At 44.5% G+C, this 18,765-nt stretch overlaps 4 protein-coding genes across 8 annotated transcripts; 1 reads left to right on the top strand and 3 right to left on the bottom strand.

Annotated features, from left to right (window-relative positions):
* Positions 1-146: 146 nt before the first annotated feature.
* Positions 147-4,079, bottom strand: LOC142901735 (phospholipase A and acyltransferase 4-like). Of its 3 annotated transcripts, none has more exons than XM_076046352.1 (5): positions 3,933-4,074; positions 2,634-2,686; positions 2,275-2,383; positions 1,936-2,189; positions 147-1,179 (listed from the first exon to the last, which is right to left on the bottom strand). In XM_076046352.1, the coding sequence occupies exons 2-5, from the start codon at positions 2,646-2,648 to the stop codon at positions 1,075-1,077; spliced, it is 483 nt and encodes a 160-aa protein (XP_075902467.1). In that variant the 5' UTR covers positions 2,649-2,686; positions 3,933-4,074; the 3' UTR covers positions 147-1,074. The 3 variants fall into 3 exon arrangements, with proteins under 3 accessions (XP_075902467.1, XP_075902466.1, XP_075902465.1); XM_076046351.1 differs by lacking the exon at positions 3,933-4,074 and adding an exon at positions 3,460-3,633 and having other exon boundaries at positions 2,634-2,688; XM_076046350.1 differs by having other exon boundaries at positions 148-1,179; positions 2,634-2,688; positions 3,961-4,079.
* Positions 4,080-4,839: 760 nt separating this feature from the next.
* LOC142901736 (phospholipase A and acyltransferase 3-like) lies at positions 4,840-9,348 on the bottom strand. Of its 3 annotated transcripts, XM_076046354.1 has the most exons (6): positions 9,222-9,291; positions 8,868-8,922; positions 8,509-8,617; positions 8,260-8,423; positions 5,741-5,795; positions 4,840-5,318 (listed from the first exon to the last, which is right to left on the bottom strand). In XM_076046354.1, the coding sequence occupies exons 2-6, from the start codon at positions 8,880-8,882 to the stop codon at positions 5,311-5,313; spliced, it is 351 nt and encodes a 116-aa protein (XP_075902469.1). In that variant the 5' UTR covers positions 8,883-8,922; positions 9,222-9,291; the 3' UTR covers positions 4,840-5,310. The 3 variants fall into 3 exon arrangements, with proteins under 3 accessions (XP_075902469.1, XP_075902468.1, XP_075902470.1); XM_076046353.1 differs by lacking the exon at positions 5,741-5,795; XM_076046355.1 differs by lacking the exons at positions 5,741-5,795; positions 8,509-8,617 and having other exon boundaries at positions 9,222-9,348.
* An 836-nt stretch (positions 9,349-10,184) lies between these two features.
* LOC142901733 (phospholipase A and acyltransferase 3-like) lies at positions 10,185-12,496 on the bottom strand. The gene is made up of 5 exons (XM_076046349.1): positions 12,478-12,496; positions 11,782-11,833; positions 11,295-11,403; positions 10,914-11,182; positions 10,185-10,551 (listed from the first exon to the last, which is right to left on the bottom strand). Exons 2-5 carry the CDS (start codon positions 11,794-11,796, stop codon positions 10,429-10,431), a joined length of 516 nt encoding a protein of 171 aa, XP_075902464.1. The 5' UTR covers positions 11,797-11,833; positions 12,478-12,496; the 3' UTR covers positions 10,185-10,428.
* Positions 12,497-13,005: 509 nt separating this feature from the next.
* On the top strand, positions 13,006-17,650 carry ints5 (integrator complex subunit 5). Its single transcript, XM_076046513.1, has 4 exons — positions 13,006-13,262; positions 14,005-14,257; positions 14,436-16,397; positions 16,509-17,650. Exons 1-4 carry the CDS (start codon positions 13,168-13,170, stop codon positions 17,226-17,228), a joined length of 3,030 nt encoding a protein of 1,009 aa, XP_075902628.1. The 5' UTR covers positions 13,006-13,167; the 3' UTR covers positions 17,229-17,650.
* The last annotated feature ends 1,115 nt before the right edge of the window (positions 17,651-18,765 follow it).

Below are 18,765 nucleotides of genomic sequence, written 5' to 3'. Positions count from 1 at the left end.
TGTTACATAGAAACATTCCAGTGTTTTCATGAAGTTTTCACTTATAACCTCACATCTCTGGACTGTGTTGGAGCAGATGTTTATACGTTTGTCATGTAATGTTTACACAATGTTTTTTTTTTCCCCCCACTGCGAGAACTGAACGACAGCGGAATACACAATCCAATCTATGTAGCATGTGGACTATTTTCAGAAATAAAGACAAGTAAAGTTTACATGTACTGTATGCAAATGTTATTGGACTAAGTTTTCCTTAATGTAACAAACATACTGTGTGTTTTAATATTTGGCTTAGAGTTTTTTCGAGTCAGATTTCCTTACTTGCTCACTGACATTTTTGGAAGAAATTGGTAAATGCATTTTTGTCAACAATGTGGCACTTTTATTCTTTATGAGAACCTCACGGACTTGGACGTGGACATGTGAAACTATCAAAACACCCCCCCCCCCATTCTGGTGTGTCAGACAAACACTCATCCAGACTAAAATTCTCAAAATTACAAACAGACGTCAGAAGAATTGAAATAAATAGCTCTCATGCAGAAACAAGCTTTTGTGAAAGTGACAGACCTCCAGACCTGACGATCTGTTTTACAATATTTGTCTGTTCAACTAGTTGTAGACAAGTCGCAAATCACCAAATGAACTTCGTACTTTCATAAAAAGTATCTGGCGAAGCACGGCAATGATTTCATCACAGAGAATGTAGCGTTTTTGTGGAATTATTTATTTTAATAAAAGGCCCATACCCTTGCAGTGAAAAAACATTCAATTAGAAATCTTTAAAGTCCTATTGAAACATTGAAATTTATTTCAGCATTTAAATGAGTGAGCATTTTGTCTCCGTAACACACTGAATTAGTGACAGAACACTGTTTAATGATTAAAACAATTTATTTGTTGTGTTTGTAATCATTTTAAAAATTATCAGTCTCAAATGAATAATTGACTCACTGTTAAAGACAGCCTTTGCAAAATTTGTCCTTCTATTCCAACAATTGAGTGGCATTTCCTCATATGTGTATGTGTATAATTTGGGCTTTTCTGGTGATCTGGACTTCAGTTTCAGCTTGTTCACCTTCCCACTGCGACTCTAAACAGATTGAGAGCCACCACCAAAATGATCCCCACCATGGCAGAAAAGCAGAACGCAGAAGCAACTTCTGCTGCCTTACGCACCTGTAAAGGAAACATCAGCTTTTAAGAACTATTGTTTTTGTTCTCTGTTCTTTGTCAATTGCACTCCCCTTTCCATCCTTTGAAATTTTCAGCCATTTCCATGCTAAGTAAAAAGTTTTTACGCCAAATAAATTGACAAGTCTTTAGCTGTTGGAAAAGGTTTGGGGAAAAGAAGCTACAAATTCAGGTGTGCACAATATATATATATATATATATCCAAGAGGAATTTTCTCCAGAAAAGACAGTTGTTTATTCGTTATTTGACACTAAAAACAGAGCTTTTATTGTGGTACTTCCGGTTGCGGGCAGCTTGAATTTGCATAGTAGCTAAATATTTAGTTTCACTCGAAAAATGTAGTTGTAACATTTAGATTTAGGTGTAACATTTAGATTTAGATTTAGCATTTAGATTTAAATTTAACATTTAACATTTAGATTTAGCATATAGACCTAGCATTTAGATTTAACATTTAGATTTAACATTTAGATTTAAAGTGTTAAATGTGCTAAAAAGTGACTTTAAAAAATGCACACAAATTTTTTAAAACGTCATTTGAAGCTAAATGTGACAAAATGTTGCTGTTGCTATTTTAAGCGTGAGAAACTTTACAAACAGCACCCCATAAATTTCCTGCTCTGTACCCAGTCATTATCGTGCCAGTCATATTTGTTGTCAGGCTTCAAATTCAGACCTTAAAAGAATATACATTCTGTATTTCTGCTTTGTGTTACTTTTCAAATAGTTTGCTCACTAACCTGCCGCGACTCATGCTTCCCATATCGAAGGTTTTTCCCAAAGTGCTCACAGTTCCGAGAGAGGACGCTGTAGTTGAACTCTTTGCCCACCAGTGCTCTGGCATCCCTCACAATGTCGTCAGCTGGGCGGGGCTTGTACTTCTTGTCCATAACATTGTTGATTTTCCAGCGGTTACTTCCCACCACATCACAGAGCTTCTGATTCTGTATAAGGCCCTTGTCGCCTCCCACGGACATCCTGCTGCTGACTCCTGCTACATATTTTTATGACATAAAAAAATTACACTAATTAGACAAACATTCAGACCAATGTGTCAGATGTCAGTGAATCAAACTTACAATTTGAGGTCAGGTGAACAACAGACTCATCGCCAACATACAGAGCCCAGTGCTGATAGCCATTTCTGCGGACCTCTATCAAGTCTCCTGGCTTTGGTTTCTTATTGGACTAGTTGAACAAATGGTCGAAAAAATTGTTTATTACAGAGACTTGGCCACAGCGTTAGTGAAACAATAACATGGTAGAACCTAAACATGCCTGGCTGCTGGTGATGTCAATCACCTGTGACGTGTGATATAAAGTATAGGCCCTTTGTGACTTCACAAAAGGACAAATTGCTTAACTGAGTAGCCTTTCTCTGAAAGGTGAAATGTAAATGTTACAACATGGCAGAGACAAGGAAAAGATCTCATCTTACCAGGGGCGGGGCCATGCCAGTGAGAATCTGAAACTCTTTCACTTTTAGGATCACTCTGACAAAAAAAAATTGAGTTTGACATGAATAATTACAGTAATGGTATAACTTTTTTGGTACTCATGAAGAAAAAAAGGTGAAAACAGCCCACAGGATGAGTCAGCAAAAAACAATTTCTGACACTGTAGAGCGTTTGTTGTTGTTGCTATTGTTGTTGTTGTTTCACAAGCAGAGATACAGTAAATGTTTCATCCATATAACCGACATATTTGAATGTGACATTAAATAAGCTTTCCAACGATGTAAGATTTATTGGCAAAAAAAAAAAAACATCGAAAAAACATGCAAATTGGGAATTCGAAACTGAGCACATATTGAATATAAAACCAACTTTACTACGCGTTGAGCACAATTTAGTTGAATCGCAGACACTCAGCAGCGACAGGTATCGTGCCAAGGCAGTTATCCCCGGTAGAATTTGTATCCCCTGGCCGCGCGAGTGTATCCGTAGCGTAACGTCATTGACAAAACTAATATACACTTCAACAACACGTTGGATAGAGCAGAAAAAAAACATTCTTGATAAACGTGTAATGTGTCTGTAGCGTAACGTTGTTGATAAAAATCTAACACTGAAACGATGAATTACATGTTGCTCATGGGGCGTGTTCTCATAGCCTCGCCACGGTTCGATTGTGTCCTCATGGCCCCCGGTTCACGAGATCGTGGGCGGAGTCGACGCGGTAAAGCGGGACAACGTTTTCGACGGCATTATTTCTGTGCGATACACGACAGCGCAGCGATGGACAAAGTAGAAGTTGTTTCATACCTGCTGCTCGGTCTGTGGTTGCTTTTCTGTTAAAGAAAGAACAGTTTCCCTCACTGAAGTCACAGTTGATAATTTATGCAGGCAACATTTATATTTTCTTGTTTCGTTTTCTGGGAGAGTAAAGGTGTACTTCAACCTTTATATTTTCACCAAAAGTAAACACGAGACGGATACAACGGGAAATGGCATTTATTTCAAAAGAAACAGACAGTAAACACGCCTCCTTATTTGAAACAGCTGCCCTAGCGAGCCAAGGACTTTAAGCCGCCTCGTCTCGCTTGAGGTACCAAAACGGCGCCCCCTACAACCGTGTAGCGGCCAGTGAAGACGCTCTACAACCGTACCGTGGCGAGGCCAGGCTATGAGAACGCCCTTTAAGTTGAAACCGAAGCGTAGAAATGTGCGCGCGCCCCTGCAGCCAGGGTATACACATTCTATCGGGGATAACTACCATGGCACCGGTTTTGTCGCACAGTGACATTTGATAAACAGTTGTCTTACCTGCAACGTCTTGATTCTGGACTGATGAGGGAGACCGGTCAGTAAGGTTGCCACCTCCTAGAGTATCATATGAAGTCTGTCGACGTGTGTGTGTGTGTGTGTGTGTGTGTGTGTGTGTGTGTGTGTGTGTGTGTGTGTGTGTGGGAGGGGGGGGGGGGACGGAACGGAGAGGCGTCCCCGAAGTATATATACGAGACAAAGTGAAGTGCGTCCCGTATCAGTTCATTACGGGACAGGTTTTTCAGTTGCCAAATATGAGATAATCGCGTGGAGTACTGGAGTAGACCACAGACGGAAATCAAATTAGGTTTTGTCATTTTCCCGGGAGAGATTTTATTTTTCCCGGGACAAGTGGTGAAAAAACAGAACAATTCTGGGAACAACGGGACGGGTGGCAACCCTACCGGTCAGACTTGCCAGCCAAACACACACACACACACACACACACACACACACACACACACACACACACACACACACACACACACACACACACACACACAGCGGGTTATGTTTTGCCGTCATCAACTTTCAGACTCCAAACTTAAAATCACGCCCTGCATGCTTTCGATTTCTCAAATGACTTGAACAAACGACGCCATTGCTAAGAAGGATGACGTGTTCATGCTGTCGACGTGCAGTGCTGGAACAACCAGCACATGATGGAGAAATGCAGGTTTGGAAGGGAATTCCTTGGGGTGTTCTTGCTGGACTTTTTCTATGTAGTCTGCAGTTTATAAAACATTCGCATAATAACATTTAAGTGTTATTAGTGAAAATATCAAAGCAAAAACCTGAAACTAAAGACCTCATGTACTGTAGTGACAAAACTATGACCCCATTCGGGTATGCACAGAGTCAGACAAACACTCATTTAGACTTTACACATCATACTTTATTTACAAAATTACAGACGTTAGAAGAATTGAAATAAATGGTTGTCATGCAGAAACAAGTTCATTTAGTGGCAGGTCCCCATCGGTGTGCTGTATATAATTAATAAACAGATCTCCAGACATGACTGTCAGTTTTACACTGTTTATGTGTTCCACAAGTCACAAATCACCAAATGAATTTGTGTTTAGTATAAACAATCTGGCAAACCACGACAACGAGTGAGCATTTTGTCACTCCATCTTGAAAAAAATGTATTTGTAGTGTTTGTAATCATTTTAAAAATGATCTGTCTCAAATTAATATTTTAATATCTAATGTTTTCTTGGTGTTCTGGACTTTAGTCACTGCTTGTTCTTTTCCGAACTGCTGCTTCCAAACAGACTGGCAGCCAGAGCTACAAGGCCAAACAGTCCCATGGTAGCCACGCCTGCCACAGCAACAGCTTCTCCTGCTTTACGCACCTGTAAAGGAAACGGAAGCTTCGAACAACTATTGTTTTTGGTTCTCTGGTCTTAGTTAATTGCAGTCCCCCTTCCATCCTTTGAATTTCTTAGCATTTTCATACAAAGTATATTTATTTAAGCCACAACATTTGATGTTTCTTTCTCTGTTGGAAAATGTTTGGGAAAAAGAAGCTACAAATTCAAGTGCGTACAAAAGTTTTTTCAATATTATAAGCAGCTCCAAATGTCACACCTTAAACCATTTCTAAACAGTACTCCCGTCGACAGAGGGTTTTAGCTGAGGAATGGCATCTGTTGCACCTCAATTTCCTGCTCTGTAACTAGTCATTGTTCTGCTCATCAAAAATTCAGACCTAAAAAGGATGTACATTCTGTGTTTCTGCCTTGTGTTACTTTTGAACTAAAGTTTGCTCGCTGACCTGCAGTGACTCGGGCTTCCCATAGCGAAGATTGTTCACAAAGTGCAGCTGACAGCTGCATTTATTTTTGACACAAAGAAGTTACACTGATTAGACAAACATTTGTACACAATATGTCGGATGTCACTGAAGCAGACTTACATGGTGGGGCAAGGTGAACAACAAAGCCATCGCTAACATACAGAGCCCAATGCTGATAGTTGGGCCTGAAGATCTCTATCAAGTCTCCTGGCTCTGGTTTCTCATCGTACTATTTGAACAATTGGTCGCAAAACAATTGTTTAGTACAGAGACTTGGCCACTGCATTAATGAAGTAGAAACAAAGTAGGACCTCCACATGCCTGGCTGGAGGTGGTGTCAATCACCTGCGAGCTGTAACATAAAGTGTAGGCCCTTTGTGACTTCACAAAGGGACAGTATTGCTTAATTGAGTAGCTATTGTCCGAATGGTGAAGCTAGTAACATAAGTCAAGCATGTTTTTCTCACCCCTGGGGATTTCAGTGGCGGGCTGGCAGCATAATGGTAGAAAACACTTGTAATGTGAGTTTAGCATTATAAAGACAAACGTAGATAGATAGATAGATGGGTGGATAGATAGATAGATAGATAGATAGATAGATAGATAGATAGATAGATAGATTCACTTTATTAATCCCAAATTGGAAAACTCCACAGTTGCAGCACTCAAAAAACAAGTCAAGCAGTTATCAAAAACAGTAGTGAAGAAGTAGCTACAAAAACACACAAGTCAATCTATGGATTTGGACTGTTTGCGCTTGGTTACTTTGTGGGTTTTTTGCCGATCGGAATATGAAAAACGCATGAAATGACCAAGTGCAAACAGAGATGCACTCAGTCACGTTGTTGATGTCCTGGCCATGAGGCTGACAGAGTGCATCCCAGTCAGTGCAGTCAAAGCAGTCCTGAAGAGCCTCCACAGCTTCCTGAGTCCACCTCCTCACAGGGAGACACAGGCAGTCGCTGAACAAGGGGGACATACTTTGGGCATAGTCTGAGGCCCTGTTTTCACTTGGTCACTTGTAACTGTTTTGGGGGATTGGATCACGAGAACGGATCTCGAAGCATCTGTTCGCACTTAGCATTAACATGCGTCTGGAGCGTGCCATTTGTGATCGCATTATACCCCCCCTGCCGAACCTATGCAAATGAAACATGCGTCATTTCCGTTTTTAACGACTGGGGGCAGTAAAGCGCAAAACCACGGCGAGTTTTACATGACAGCGAATAAGAATCAACTTCCTGTTTGCGGACTATATCAAGTCACTCGTTTTAACTCTACTACAGCTCGTATGGATCCGAACGAGGAGTAACGACTGGTGGGACAGAGTGGTGACGACTTTATTTTCGTATCAACAGTGGCTGGCAAATTTTCGGATGCAACGTCGCACATTTAATCACATATGTGGGAAACTGCGACCGCTGCTCCACTGACAAAATACGCTAATGCGGAATGAAATTTATTAGCATCCTAATAAACGAGTCTAACAAAAATGATTTGTTTTGGCTTCTTGTTTGTAACTTTATAATGACGACGCCGGGAGGTGGGGCGCCGACCAAGTACGTACACGGGAGAGGTGAGTGGAGTAGGCGGTCGTTAATGTGGACTGAAGTCGCATTCTGTTCGCACGTCCATGACGAATGCGTTTTTATGCGATGCGGTTTTGGTATTCGGATGTCAAAACGGATTTGGACTGTTTGCACTTGGTTACTTCATGTGTTTTTTGCCGATCGGAATACGAAAAACGCATGAAATGACCAAGTGCAAACAGGGCCTGATATGGTTGCAATCAGATCTGCCGAGTGGGGGAAGTGCAATGGCGCTATATGCATCAGATGCATTAGCATACAGAAGGTCCAAGGTTTTCTTTTCATGGGTGCGACAGTCGACATACTGGGTGTAACTCGGCAGTGAACTATCTAGCTATCCAGCTAATGGACGGGACGTAGACAGTGATTACAATCACGGATTTAAACTCCAATGGCAGGTAGTAAGGGCGCAACCCAAAGGCCAGCAGTTCGACGTCCGCGCAACAAAGACATTCCTTTACGCACACATGTCCGGGATTGCAACACCTTTCACTCACATAAATTGCAACCCCCCTCCTTTCCTCTTACCGCTCACAGTAATGTCTCTGTCCGCCTGAACAGTCAAAAAGCCAGGTACTGCGACGCTGTACCTGGCTTATATTATATTATAAAGTTATATTAATAATATGACGTTATATAAAGTTATATAACAGAAATATAATAGATAAAGTTAGATAATATAAAGTTAGATAACAAACTTTATATTATATAACTATCGTGCCAATCATAATTGTTGTCAGGCTTCAAATTCAGACCTTAAAAGAATATACATTCTGTATTTCTGCTTTGTGTTACTTTTCAAATAGTTTGCTCACTAACTTGCCGCGACTCATGCTTCCCATAGCGAAGGTTATTCCCAAAGTGCTCACAGTTCCGAGAGAGGACGCTGTAGTTGAACTCTTTGCCCACCAGTGCTCTGCCATCCCTCACAATGTCGTCAGCTGGGCGGGGCTTGTACTTCTTGTCCATAACGTTGTTGATTTTCCAGCGGTTACTTCCCACCACATCACAGAGCTTCTGATTCTGTATAAGGCCCTTGTCGCCTCCCACGGACATCCTGCTGCTGACTCCTGCTACATATTTTTATGACACAAAAAAATTACACTAATTAGACAAACATTCAGACCAATGTGTCAGATGTCAGTGAATCAAACTTACACTTTGAGGTCAGGTGAACAACAGACTCATCGCCAACATACAGAGCCCAGTGCTGATAGCCATTTCTGCGGACCTCTATCAAGTCTCCTGGCTTTGGTTTCTTATTGGACTAGTTGAACAAATGGTCGAAAAAATTGTTTATTACAGAGACTTGGCCACAGCGTTAGTGAAACAATAACATGGTAGAACCTAAACATGCCTGGCTGCTGGTGATGTCAATCACCTGTGACGTGTGATATAAAGTATAGGCCCTTTGTGACTTCACAAAAGGACAAATTGCTTAACTGAGTAGCCTTTCTCTGAAAGGTGAAATGTAAATGTTACAACATGGCAGAGACAAGGAAAAGATCTCATCTTACCAGGGGCGGGGCCATGCCAGTGAGAATCTGAAAATCTTTCACTTTTAGGATCACTCTGACAAAAAAAAAATGAGTTTGACATGAATAATTACAGTAATGGTATAACCTTTTTGGTACTCATGAAGAAAAAAAGGTGAAAACAGCCCACAGGATGAGTCAGCAAAAAACAATTTCTGACACTGTAGAGCGTTTGTTGTTGTTGTTGTTGTTTCACTATCAGAGATACCGTACATTTTTCATCTGTATAACCCACGTATTTAAATGTGACATTATATATTAGCTTTCCAACGAATCGCAGACACTCAGCGGCTACCGGTTTGTTACACAGTGACATTTGATAAACAGTTGTCTTACCTGCAACATCTTGATGGTGGACTGATGAGGGAGACCGGTCAGACTTGCCAGCCAAACACACAGACACACGCACACACAGCAGGTTAAGTTCTGCCGTCATCAACTTTCAGACTCCAAACTTAGAATCACGCCCTGCATGCTTTCGTTTTCTCAACTGACTAGAACAAAAGACAACATCATTGCTAAGAAAGATGATGTGTTCGGGCTGTCGACGTGCAGTGCAGGAACAACCAGCACATGATGGAGAAATGCAGGTTTGGAAGGGAATTCCTTGGGGTGTTCTTGCTGGACTTTTTCTATGTAGTCTGCAGTTTATAAAACATTTGCATAATAACATTTACACAAGTGTTATTAGACCTATTTTTTACTTTTCCTTTACTGTATGACCAAATTCTATTTCAGATTTTTTGCCACTTGGACAAATCACTTCCTCACTGATGTTTTGTAAGAAATTGACAAAGGCACATTTGTCCACCTTATAGTACTATTAATGTTTATGAGAACCTCACTGACTTAGTGACCAGATTGGTGGATATGTGAAAATATCAAAGCAAAAACCTGAAACTAAAGACCTCATGTACTGTAGTGACAAAACTATGACCCCATTCGGGTGTGCACAGAGTCAGACAAACACTCATTCAGACTTTACACATCATACTTTATTCACAAAATTACAGACGTTAGAAGAATTGAAATAAATGGTTGTCATGCAGAAACAACTTCTTATTAAGGTGATAGATCTCCAGACATGACTGTCAGTTTTACACTGTTAATGTGTTCCACAAGTTGAAGAGAAGTCACAAATCACCAAATGAACTTATGCTTAGTATAAACTATCTGGTGAACCACTACAATGATTTCATCACAGAGTATGTAGTGTTTTTGTAGTATTTGTTATTATAATAAAAGGCCCATATTCTTGCAGTTAAAAAGAATCCCATGAGAAATCTTAAAAGTCCTAATGAAACATTCAAAGTTATTTTGGCATTTAAATTAGTCAGCATTTTGCCACTCCATCATCAAACAAAATGAATGTGTAGTGTTTGTAATCATTTAAAAAATGATCTGTCTCAAATGAATATTTCATTGCCTTACTTTTCAAGACAGGCTTTGCAAAATCTGGCCTTCTAGTACAACAATTTAGTGGCAGGTCCCCATAAGTGTGCTGTATATATAAATAATGTTTTCCTGGTGATCTGGACTTTAGTCACTGCTTGTTCTTCTTTTCCGAACTGCTGCCTCCAAACAGACTGGCAGCCAGAGCTACAAGGCCAAACAGTCCTATGGTAGCCACGCCTGCCACAGCAACAGCTTCTCCTGCTTTACGCACCTGTAAAGGAAACGGAAGCTTTGACCAACTATTGTTTTTGGTTCTCTCGTCTGCGTTAATTGCAGTCCCCCTTCCATCCTTGGAATTTCCATCCTTCTTTTGGGAAAAAGAAGTTACAAATTCAAGTGCGCAGAAAATATTTTTTCAATATTATAAGCAGCTCCAAATGTCACACCTTAAACCATTTCTAAACAGTACTCCCCTCGACAGAGGGTTTTAGCTGAGGAATGGCATCTGTCACAGCTTAATTTCCTGCTCTGTAACTAGTCATTGTTCTGCTCATCAAAAATCCAGACCTAAAAAGGATGTACATTCTGTGTTTCTGCCTTGTGTTACTTTTGAACCAAAGTTTGCCCACTGACCTGCAGTGACTCGGGCTTCCCATAGCGAAGGTCGTTCACAAAGTGCTCGCAGTTCCCAGAGAGGACGCTGTAGTTGAGCTCTCTGCCCACCAGCTCGCAGGCATCCCTCACAATGACATTAGCTGGGCGGGGGTTGTACTTCTTGTCCAGAGAGTTGTTGATTTCCCACCGGTCAGTTCCCACCACATCCCAGAGCTCCTCCTTCTTTACCACTGCCTTGTCAGCGACCACCGACATCAAGCTGCTGAATCCTGCCCCAGCATGCTCGGCTGGGATTAAAAAAAAAGAATGACAGCTGCATTTATTTTTGACACAAAGAAGTTACACTGGTTAGACAAACATTTGTACACAATATGTCGGATGTCACTGAAGCAGACTTACATGGTGGGGCAAGGTGAACAACAAAGCCATCGCCAACATACAGAGCCCAATGCTGATAGTTGGGCCTGAAGATCTCTATCAAGTCTCCTGGCTCTGGTTTCTCATCGTACTATTTGAACAAATGGTCGCAAAACAATTGTTTAGTACAGAGACTTGGCCACTGCATTACTGAAGTAGAAACAAAGTAGGACCTCCACATGCCTGGCGGGAGGTGGTGTCAATCACCTGCAAGCTGTAATATAAAGTGTAAGCCCTTTGTGACTTCACAAAGGGACAATATTGCTTAATTGAGTAGCTATTGTCTGAATGGTGAAGCAAGTAACATAGGTCAAGCATGTTTTTCTCATCCCTGGGATTTCAGTGGCAGGCTGGCAACATATTGGTAGAAAACACTGATGATGTGAGTGTAGCATTATAAAGACAAACGTATTGTCTTGTCAGAATAAGTGACACAACTTGGCAGAAACAAAGAAAAAGTTCATCTTACCAGGGTCGGGGCCATGTCGGTGAGACTCTGAAACTCTCACTTTCACTCAGACCTAAAATTAGAGTTCAATATGAACAATTACAGTGTTACATAACTAACTTTACATTATATAACTAATTTTATTTGATATTATATACTAACTTTACTAACTACTATATACTATACTAACTTTATATTTCATAACTTTAGAACTTTGTATATAATAATTAAGATAAAGAGTGAAAGTACTGTTCACAGCCAGCACCAGTCAACATATTCACAATTTCAGTCACAATTGACACGCTGAGTTGTTGCTGTTATTGTCGTCGACGTCGTCGTCGTTGTTGTTGATGTTCCCCCTCGCAGGACTTTGGTAAATGATTCTTTGGTCTAAATCACAGATCTAAGCGTGGCATTAAGTCAGCGTAAGATCTATTGGCGAGAAGCATCCTAAAAACGAATTACGAGTTATTGTAATGGCTTTATTTTTCAAGAGAATTATCATAAACCGCATCTACTCCCAACCCCCTTGTGAATGCGCCCTCGCTGGTGAAACAATTGTATCGCCTTGACGGGAATTCATAATGTGGACCTTGCGACGACGCTGGTCCAGGCCTGAGATGTAAACACAGTCGATCACTGTTTGGCTGCATATCGCAACCCTTACCCTAACACCCGGCGGCCACCGATACAGTTTCGACAAAGCTGTTGTCTTACCCGTGACGTCTCGCAGCCGCGGTGATGCGATTAATTTCAAGTCTTTTCTATGCACAATACCGACAACTTAGACCAAAGCTCAAATGTCACCGATCAGCTGACGACTCAGCTGCCCGAACCTTCACAATAAAAGCATCGAAACGCGATCGTTAACTGGTTACACGATCAAATTAATATTAGTAATGATCAATAACCCAACACAGCGTTCTACTTGTATTATTTTTGTGCTGTATTTTGAAACCTCTTTTTTATTTTCATTTATGTTTATTTACCGATTTACCTCCTGTATTTTGAAATTTGACTCTTCGAGATTTCACTTTCAAGTCGTTTCTTTGCTTGTCGAAAACGTGAATAAATGCGGTCAAAGAAAATGCCTTTTATCTGCACTCATATCGGTTACATTGTTGATTTCAAATTTTGATACAAAACAGCTTACGTACAACCACAACATACGACAGTAACAACATGGATGCCAACATGTCTCCGCAGAACCGCTAGGTGTCTCTAGCCGTGTCGTCTCTCTAAGCGTTTCGTTGGGACGAAGAAGTCCAAACTTCCGGCTTCGAAGCGCCCTTTCGATGTATTTTTGTCCCGAAATTAGACGAAGGGGGAAAAATATCACAAAAACCGGTCACGCTCGCCTCCGTGGAAGGGCCACAGCCGACAGGAGGGTTTTGACGCAAGGATTTGATGTTAGCGGACCAAAGGATGTCTGTGGCGCTGGACGGGAAGCCGGTGAAAGCGATGCAGAGCTCCCACAGCCACACACCGCAGACTGCCTTGGGGTGAGTGTGCCGCTGGAGAGACACAAGCGGCCGTGACACAACAGGCACACCCGCACTTTATCAGTATTTCAGCGCGTCTTTTTAAGTTAGCGTGAGTAAAGGACCGAGTATACGTTGCCAGGATGCAAAATAAAAAGGTTTTTTGAAGTTGGTGGATTTACATTAACGGCTGCGCTGAGTACTTTTTGGTTACCATTTAATTGTTTACGATTTAGCGTGTCATACATGACACAAAGTGATAAAATAATTACTTCGAGTGAAGTTTTCTAATAACAGTGACTGTATGTAAAGGATTATTCATTATTAATTTATCTTTTTCTAAAATAGTATTAAAAGTAATGATTGATTTCATAGCAGACTGCAGTCGTTCATATAATGTATACTGCATTATAAACCATACAAGGATAGTTAATATAATAGCTAAAATGCTTGAAGCAAATTATGCGTTTATTAACTTTTCCCACCTCTTTAATGTACACCTTCTGTTCAATGTGATAGATGTGAATATAAGGAGTATGCACTATTTTAATGTTTTTTTTAATCTGTGGAAAATCTCCTATTCCCCATTCCCTCAGGTATCCCAAACCTCCTCCTATGTTTCTCTGCTTTCGTGAATGACCCCAGAAAGAAAAGATGGTTTAACTAAATACTAAATGTTTCTCAGCTCCTGGTTAATAAAGAATAATAATGAAGAAGAACTTCCCAGTTCACCTTCACATTCGCTGTGTCCATTTGTCTCCAGCGCCCAGGAACTGTCCCAGGAGATCAAGTCCTTCATTAATGGCGTCGACACTGTTCAGGGCCGGAAACTCAGCGTCCGGGAGCACGCCCGTTGTGCTGTGCGCCTGCTTCGCTCCGTCCCTGCTTGTCGTGGCGCCGTGCTGGAACATCTGAGGGGTGTGTATGATGAGCACGTATCTGCCTTCCTGCACAACCTTGAGACCGACGGCGATGCCAGCTCTGCAGTGAGCTCCAACCTGGAGGACATCATACAGGTTTGCACAGTTCTTTTTAAGAACTTAATTAGTATAAAGCATTGTACTTATGTTTTTTTTAAATTGATTTTTAATCATTACTTAGTTTGACTTAATGAAATAAGCAGTCAAAAATGTCATCCTGTGTTTTAGATTTAGGTTTGGTAAAATTTATATATATATATTTTTTTGTCTGTAGGAGGTTCATGGTGTCTTGTCAGAGTTCATTCGTTTGAATCCCCGGGCCTGGGCCCCTCTGGTTTCCACTTGGGCCGTGGACCTCTTGGGTCAGCTGAGCAGCAAGCATGCCGGCCGCAGGGTGGCCCCCCACTCCGCCAGCCTCAACGAGCTGCTCCAGCTCTGGATGTCCTGCGCCGCTACCCGCTCCCTCATGGAAGCCTACTCCCAGTGTCTGGCCGCCATGCTGGCCTGGTGTCCCGATGCCTGCGTGGACGCTCTGTTGGACACCTCGGTGCAGCACTCTCCACACTTTGACTGGGTCGTGGCTCACATCGGCTCGGCCTTTCCGGGCACCATCATCAGTCGAGTCTTGGTGTGCGGACTCAAGGACTTCTGCTCGCACGGCGCAAAGGACCAGGTGCTCATGGACAAAGGCAGCCGAGTGCCAAAGATCGGCTCAGTGGTGGGGATCCTGGGACACCTCGCCGCACACCATTCGGACAGCATCAGGAAAGAGTTGCTCAAGATGTTCCAGGAAAGCCTGTGTCCCTCCAGCCCAATGTCCCCCACTTCCTCCTCGACCTCGTGGGAAAGTTCCCCGCAGCTCCGTCGCGCTGCCGTGCCGTTCCTGTTGCAGCTGGCCGCCATGTCTCCAAACCTCTTTGGCGCCGTGTCTGCGGACCTGGTGGAGCTGCTCCGCCCTCCCGTCCTGCTCCAGCTGCAAGCCTTCCTGCAGGGCCTCCCGAGGGATGAGCTGGACAACATGCTTGGCCTGGCCGTCCACCTCATCAGCCAGAGCCCGTCTGGAGGCGCCCAGGTCCTCCGCTTCCTGGCGGACACGGCCACCCCGGCCTCGGTCATCATCTCCGGCCCGACGCCCTCTCCCCACGAAGGGGTGAGAGAAGGCTGCGATCGCCTCATCCAACTGCTGCTGCTGCACCTCCACAAGCTGGTGTTCAACTGCTCTGACGGACCGGAGATCAACCCCCATCTGTTGTCCTCCCCGTCAAAGAGGGTGGTGCCCTTCCTGGAGGAGCTGCAGTCGCACATCGCGCAGCTCTGCGCCGAGACCCTGCGGCTGGAGAGGAAGCGTCACCTGTGGCTGCACCAATTGCTCTGCCTGCTGTCCGTGTACGGCGGCGTCAGCGTGGCCACCGAGACCTTCTGCCAGCTGCTCACCCAGGCCCGCAACCCGGAGGAGTTGGCCCTGGCCTGGCAGCTCCACACCATGCTCTCCTCCTGCATGGCGGGCCTCGTCCCGGCCGCCGTGGCTCGCTGCGTGGCCCAGAACCACACGCACACTCTGGGGCCGCGGCAGCTGAGGCAGCTGCTCCTCAACCTGGCCGCCGCCATTCAGAGCCAAGACGAAGAGAGGAGGGGCGCGGGTGCAGCCCACTGCTCCATGGCCGTACAGGTTGGCGCAGCTGTCTCGGGGCACCTCCACGATTTCGGCCCGCTTCTTCTCCACGGTGACCCGGCGGTGTCTCACGCCACAGTCCGCCTCCTGTCCTGCAGCCCTTTTCCCCGCACCTCCTCCCCGGCACACCTGCTCCTGCTCTCCCGCGCAGCGGTCAGCCATTTCTTCCTGGCCCTGAGGAGACGGAGCGAGAGCGCCAAGGTGGGGAAGGATGGCGGGCAGGCGAGTGAGGCCGTGAACTGCTCCGCCCTGCTCTTGTCTCGCTTTGCGGCGTACTCGCCGCTCACTCTCAAGGCGGTGCTCCAGCAGCTCGTCGAGGGAGCGCTGCACAGAGGCAACGCGGACCTGTTTGGCGGACAGGCTTCAGACATGTCCGGGGCCCCTGTGACCGCTGCGCCCGCGGCCCCAACAGTCGGAGCCTCTTTGCTGGACATCAACTGTCGATTTGGCACCGCCGTCAACTTCTCTGGAAGCGTGTGGTCTGTGTTTCACGCTGGGGTGATTGGAAAAGGCCTGCAGGTCCGCATTGCCACCAAGGAGCCCGACCCTGCAGGGATAATCCAGGTACAATTCATGATTGATCTGAGATTTTTTTTTAACAACAAATAAAAATGGAAATTCTTAAAGGCAGAAGATTGACTGAAACTGTAACACGTCTCATTCCTCTGTCCACAGAACGTCCAGACTCTGGTTTCAGTGATCGTCAAGTGCTGCAGCTCCTCCGGTCTCAACGGCTCCATCAACGGCTCCAGATCGCCTGCCGACTCCGACGAGCCTCCGCCAATCAACGCCGAGGCGGCCAAGGTCGTGGCCGTGACGCTGGTGGAAAACGTGTGTCCGGACGTGGCCAACAGCGAGCTGTCCTGGCCCCCCGAGGAGCACGCCCGCACCACGGTGGAGCGAGACATCCACATCCGTCGTTGCTTCGAGGCCCACCCGGTGCTCTTCCCCCTGCTCCAGGTGGTGGCAGCCGGGCGGCCCGCCCTCTGCTACTGCTCGGCGGTGCTCCGGGGCCTCCTGGCCACGCTGCTCGCCCACTGGGAGGCCTCGCGCGAGGGCTTGTCCACCGACTCCGCGTGGCACCTTCAGGCCTCGTGCCTCCTCGTGTCCTGCATGGGGGAGGGGCAGCTCCTGCCTCCCGTGCTGGCCAACGTGCACGAAGCCTTCCCCTGCCTCACTCCTTTCGAGGTGAGGCTGCTGCTCCTGGCCGTGTGGGAGTACATCAGAGGGAACGGCCCGCTGCCCCAGAAGTTTGTCTTCAGCTCGGAGAAGGGCCACTTCTTCCGAGATTTCTCCCGGGACGGGGATGTGGCGAGATATGTGGCGCCGATCCACAGCGTGCTGCACAAAAACATTGACAGACTGGGGCACCTGTGCTGGCGCTTCCAGCTCTAATGGGAGTGCACTGGTGGCAGTTGGTACAACAACTTCACTAAAATATGAACAGACAGTACTGAGATACATGTTACTAGGACGGATTTAAGAGTTGTTATTAGTGTACACTGTTTTCATACTTGGAACGTTGGGTATATGTTTGTGTGCATCCATTTTGTACCACGTTTTTAGACTGAATCTCTTTCTGACTAGTTCTTTCTCTGAAAACGAAGACAGGCTAAAACAGCACTTATGTATAAATCTCGCAAAAATGTCAAACAGACAGCACAGCTAATTCATTTCCAGTTCGTTCTTTTCAACTTTGACATTTGCTTGGAGGGGGAGGTTCCAGACGGGCTGTACATCTTTTCATATGTACAAACGGCTGTTTAAACCACTTTTTTTTCCAAATAAAGTGGAATTTCTTCCTTTTGTGTCAAGTTTTTTGTTGTCAATGTATCTTTAGTGAGCTATTAACAGACACGAACAAACTCCTGCAAGAGGACATTATATAACAATGCAAAAATAGGAAATCAGACAGCGATACAGACACACAACCACAACAGCGCTGAAAAAGTGAGAACCACACTGATTAGCTAATTAAATGAGGGTCAAGAGATATTGTCAGCTGCTGTACATAAATAAATTGGCCCAACTGATCCATTTAAAGTGTTTTCTAATCTTAAGATTAATGTTACATCACAGATCAATGAAAGGGTTTGGTAATTTTTCCAATGTATGATGAACGCAGTGCTGAGAAAGGAGGGAGCAGCAGAAACGCCAAAGATTCCAGTAACATTTACAGGTCCACTGTGATGGTAAGGAAAGTCCAGAATTTGTACAACTATAAATCAAGTTATGTCAGTGGTCTCCAAGCTCTATCCATCCTAACCCTATAGATTAAAACAATTCAATTGTACGCATAGGGTGACATGGTGGCGCAGTGGTTAGCGCTGCCGCCTCACAGCAAGAAGGTCGTGGGTTCGACTCCGGGGCCCGGACCTGAGACCTTTCTGTGTGGAGTTTGCATCTTCTCCCTGTGTCTGCGTGGGTTCTCTCCGGGTTCTACGGCTTCCTCCCATAGTCCAAAAACATGTATGTGAGGTCAATTGAACACTCTAAATTGTCCGTAGGTGTGCATGTGAGTGTGAAAGGTTGTATGTTTCTATGTGGCCCTGTGATGAACTGGCGACTTGTCCAGGGTGTCGCCCTAAGACAGCTGGGATAGGCTCCAGCAGACCCCCGTGACCCTGACCTCGGGACTAAGCGGGTATGGAAAATGGATGGATGGAATTGTACGCATTTCAAAATCGCAAATTGCACCTGCAGTTATTCGGTTGCGGTCCAAAGGTGTGAGGGCTTATTATTTGAAGATTTAAAGATAAGTACAATGACATTCATTTCCCTTCGGTCGTAAAGGGAAAATTGAAGACGACATGTCGATTAAGATTTTATCCAGCACGTACCATTGTGGCGTAAGCAGTGACACGTGCACTTCACTGAGTGGAGCTCGGCAGTGACGTATGCGCGCCACGGTATATGACGAAATTGTTCATAT

Source organism: Nelusetta ayraudi, unplaced genomic scaffold, assembly GCF_046127955.1.
Source record: "Nelusetta ayraudi isolate G7.1 ecotype Tasmania unplaced genomic scaffold, CSIRO-AGI_Nayr_v1 ptg000090l, whole genome shotgun sequence".
Taxonomy (NCBI): domain Eukaryota; kingdom Metazoa; phylum Chordata; class Actinopteri; order Tetraodontiformes; family Monacanthidae; genus Nelusetta; species Nelusetta ayraudi.
The sequence above is the reverse complement of the archived record's forward strand: the minus strand, read 5'-3'. Positions and strand labels throughout refer to the sequence as shown.

Coding starts and splice junctions, on each gene's coding strand:
- LOC142901736 (XM_076046353.1), bottom strand. Junction 8,424..8,508: donor TGTTCACCTGACCTCAAAGT/GTAAGTTTGATT, acceptor AAAAATATGTAG/CAGGAGTCAGCAGCAGGATG. Junction 5,319..8,259: donor TGAGGGATGGCAGAGCACTG/GTGGGCAAAGAG, acceptor TTTCCTTTACAG/GTGCGTAAAGCAGGAGAAGC.
- LOC142901735 (XM_076046350.1), bottom strand. Junction 2,190..2,274: donor TGTTCACCTGACCTCAAATT/GTAAGTTTGATT, acceptor AAAAATATGTAG/CAGGAGTCAGCAGCAGGATG. Junction 1,180..1,935: donor GGAAGCATGAGTCGCGGCAG/GTTAGTGAGCAA, acceptor TTTCCTTTACAG/GTGCGTAAGGCAGCAGAAGT.
- ints5 (XM_076046513.1), top strand. CDS start 13,168: ATGTTAGCGGACCAAAGGATGTCTGTGGCGCTGGACGGGAAGCCGGTG. Junction 13,263..14,004: donor ACACCGCAGACTGCCTTGGG/GTGAGTGTGCCG, acceptor ATTTGTCTCCAG/CGCCCAGGAACTGTCCCAGG. Junction 14,258..14,435: donor ACCTGGAGGACATCATACAG/GTTTGCACAGTT, acceptor TTTTGTCTGTAG/GAGGTTCATGGTGTCTTGTC.
- LOC142901733 (XM_076046349.1), bottom strand. Junction 11,183..11,294: donor TGTTCACCTTGCCCCACCAT/GTAAGTCTGCTT, acceptor TTTTAATCCCAG/CCGAGCATGCTGGGGCAGGA. Junction 10,552..10,913: donor GGAAGCCCGAGTCACTGCAG/GTCAGTGGGCAA, acceptor TTTCCTTTACAG/GTGCGTAAAGCAGGAGAAGC.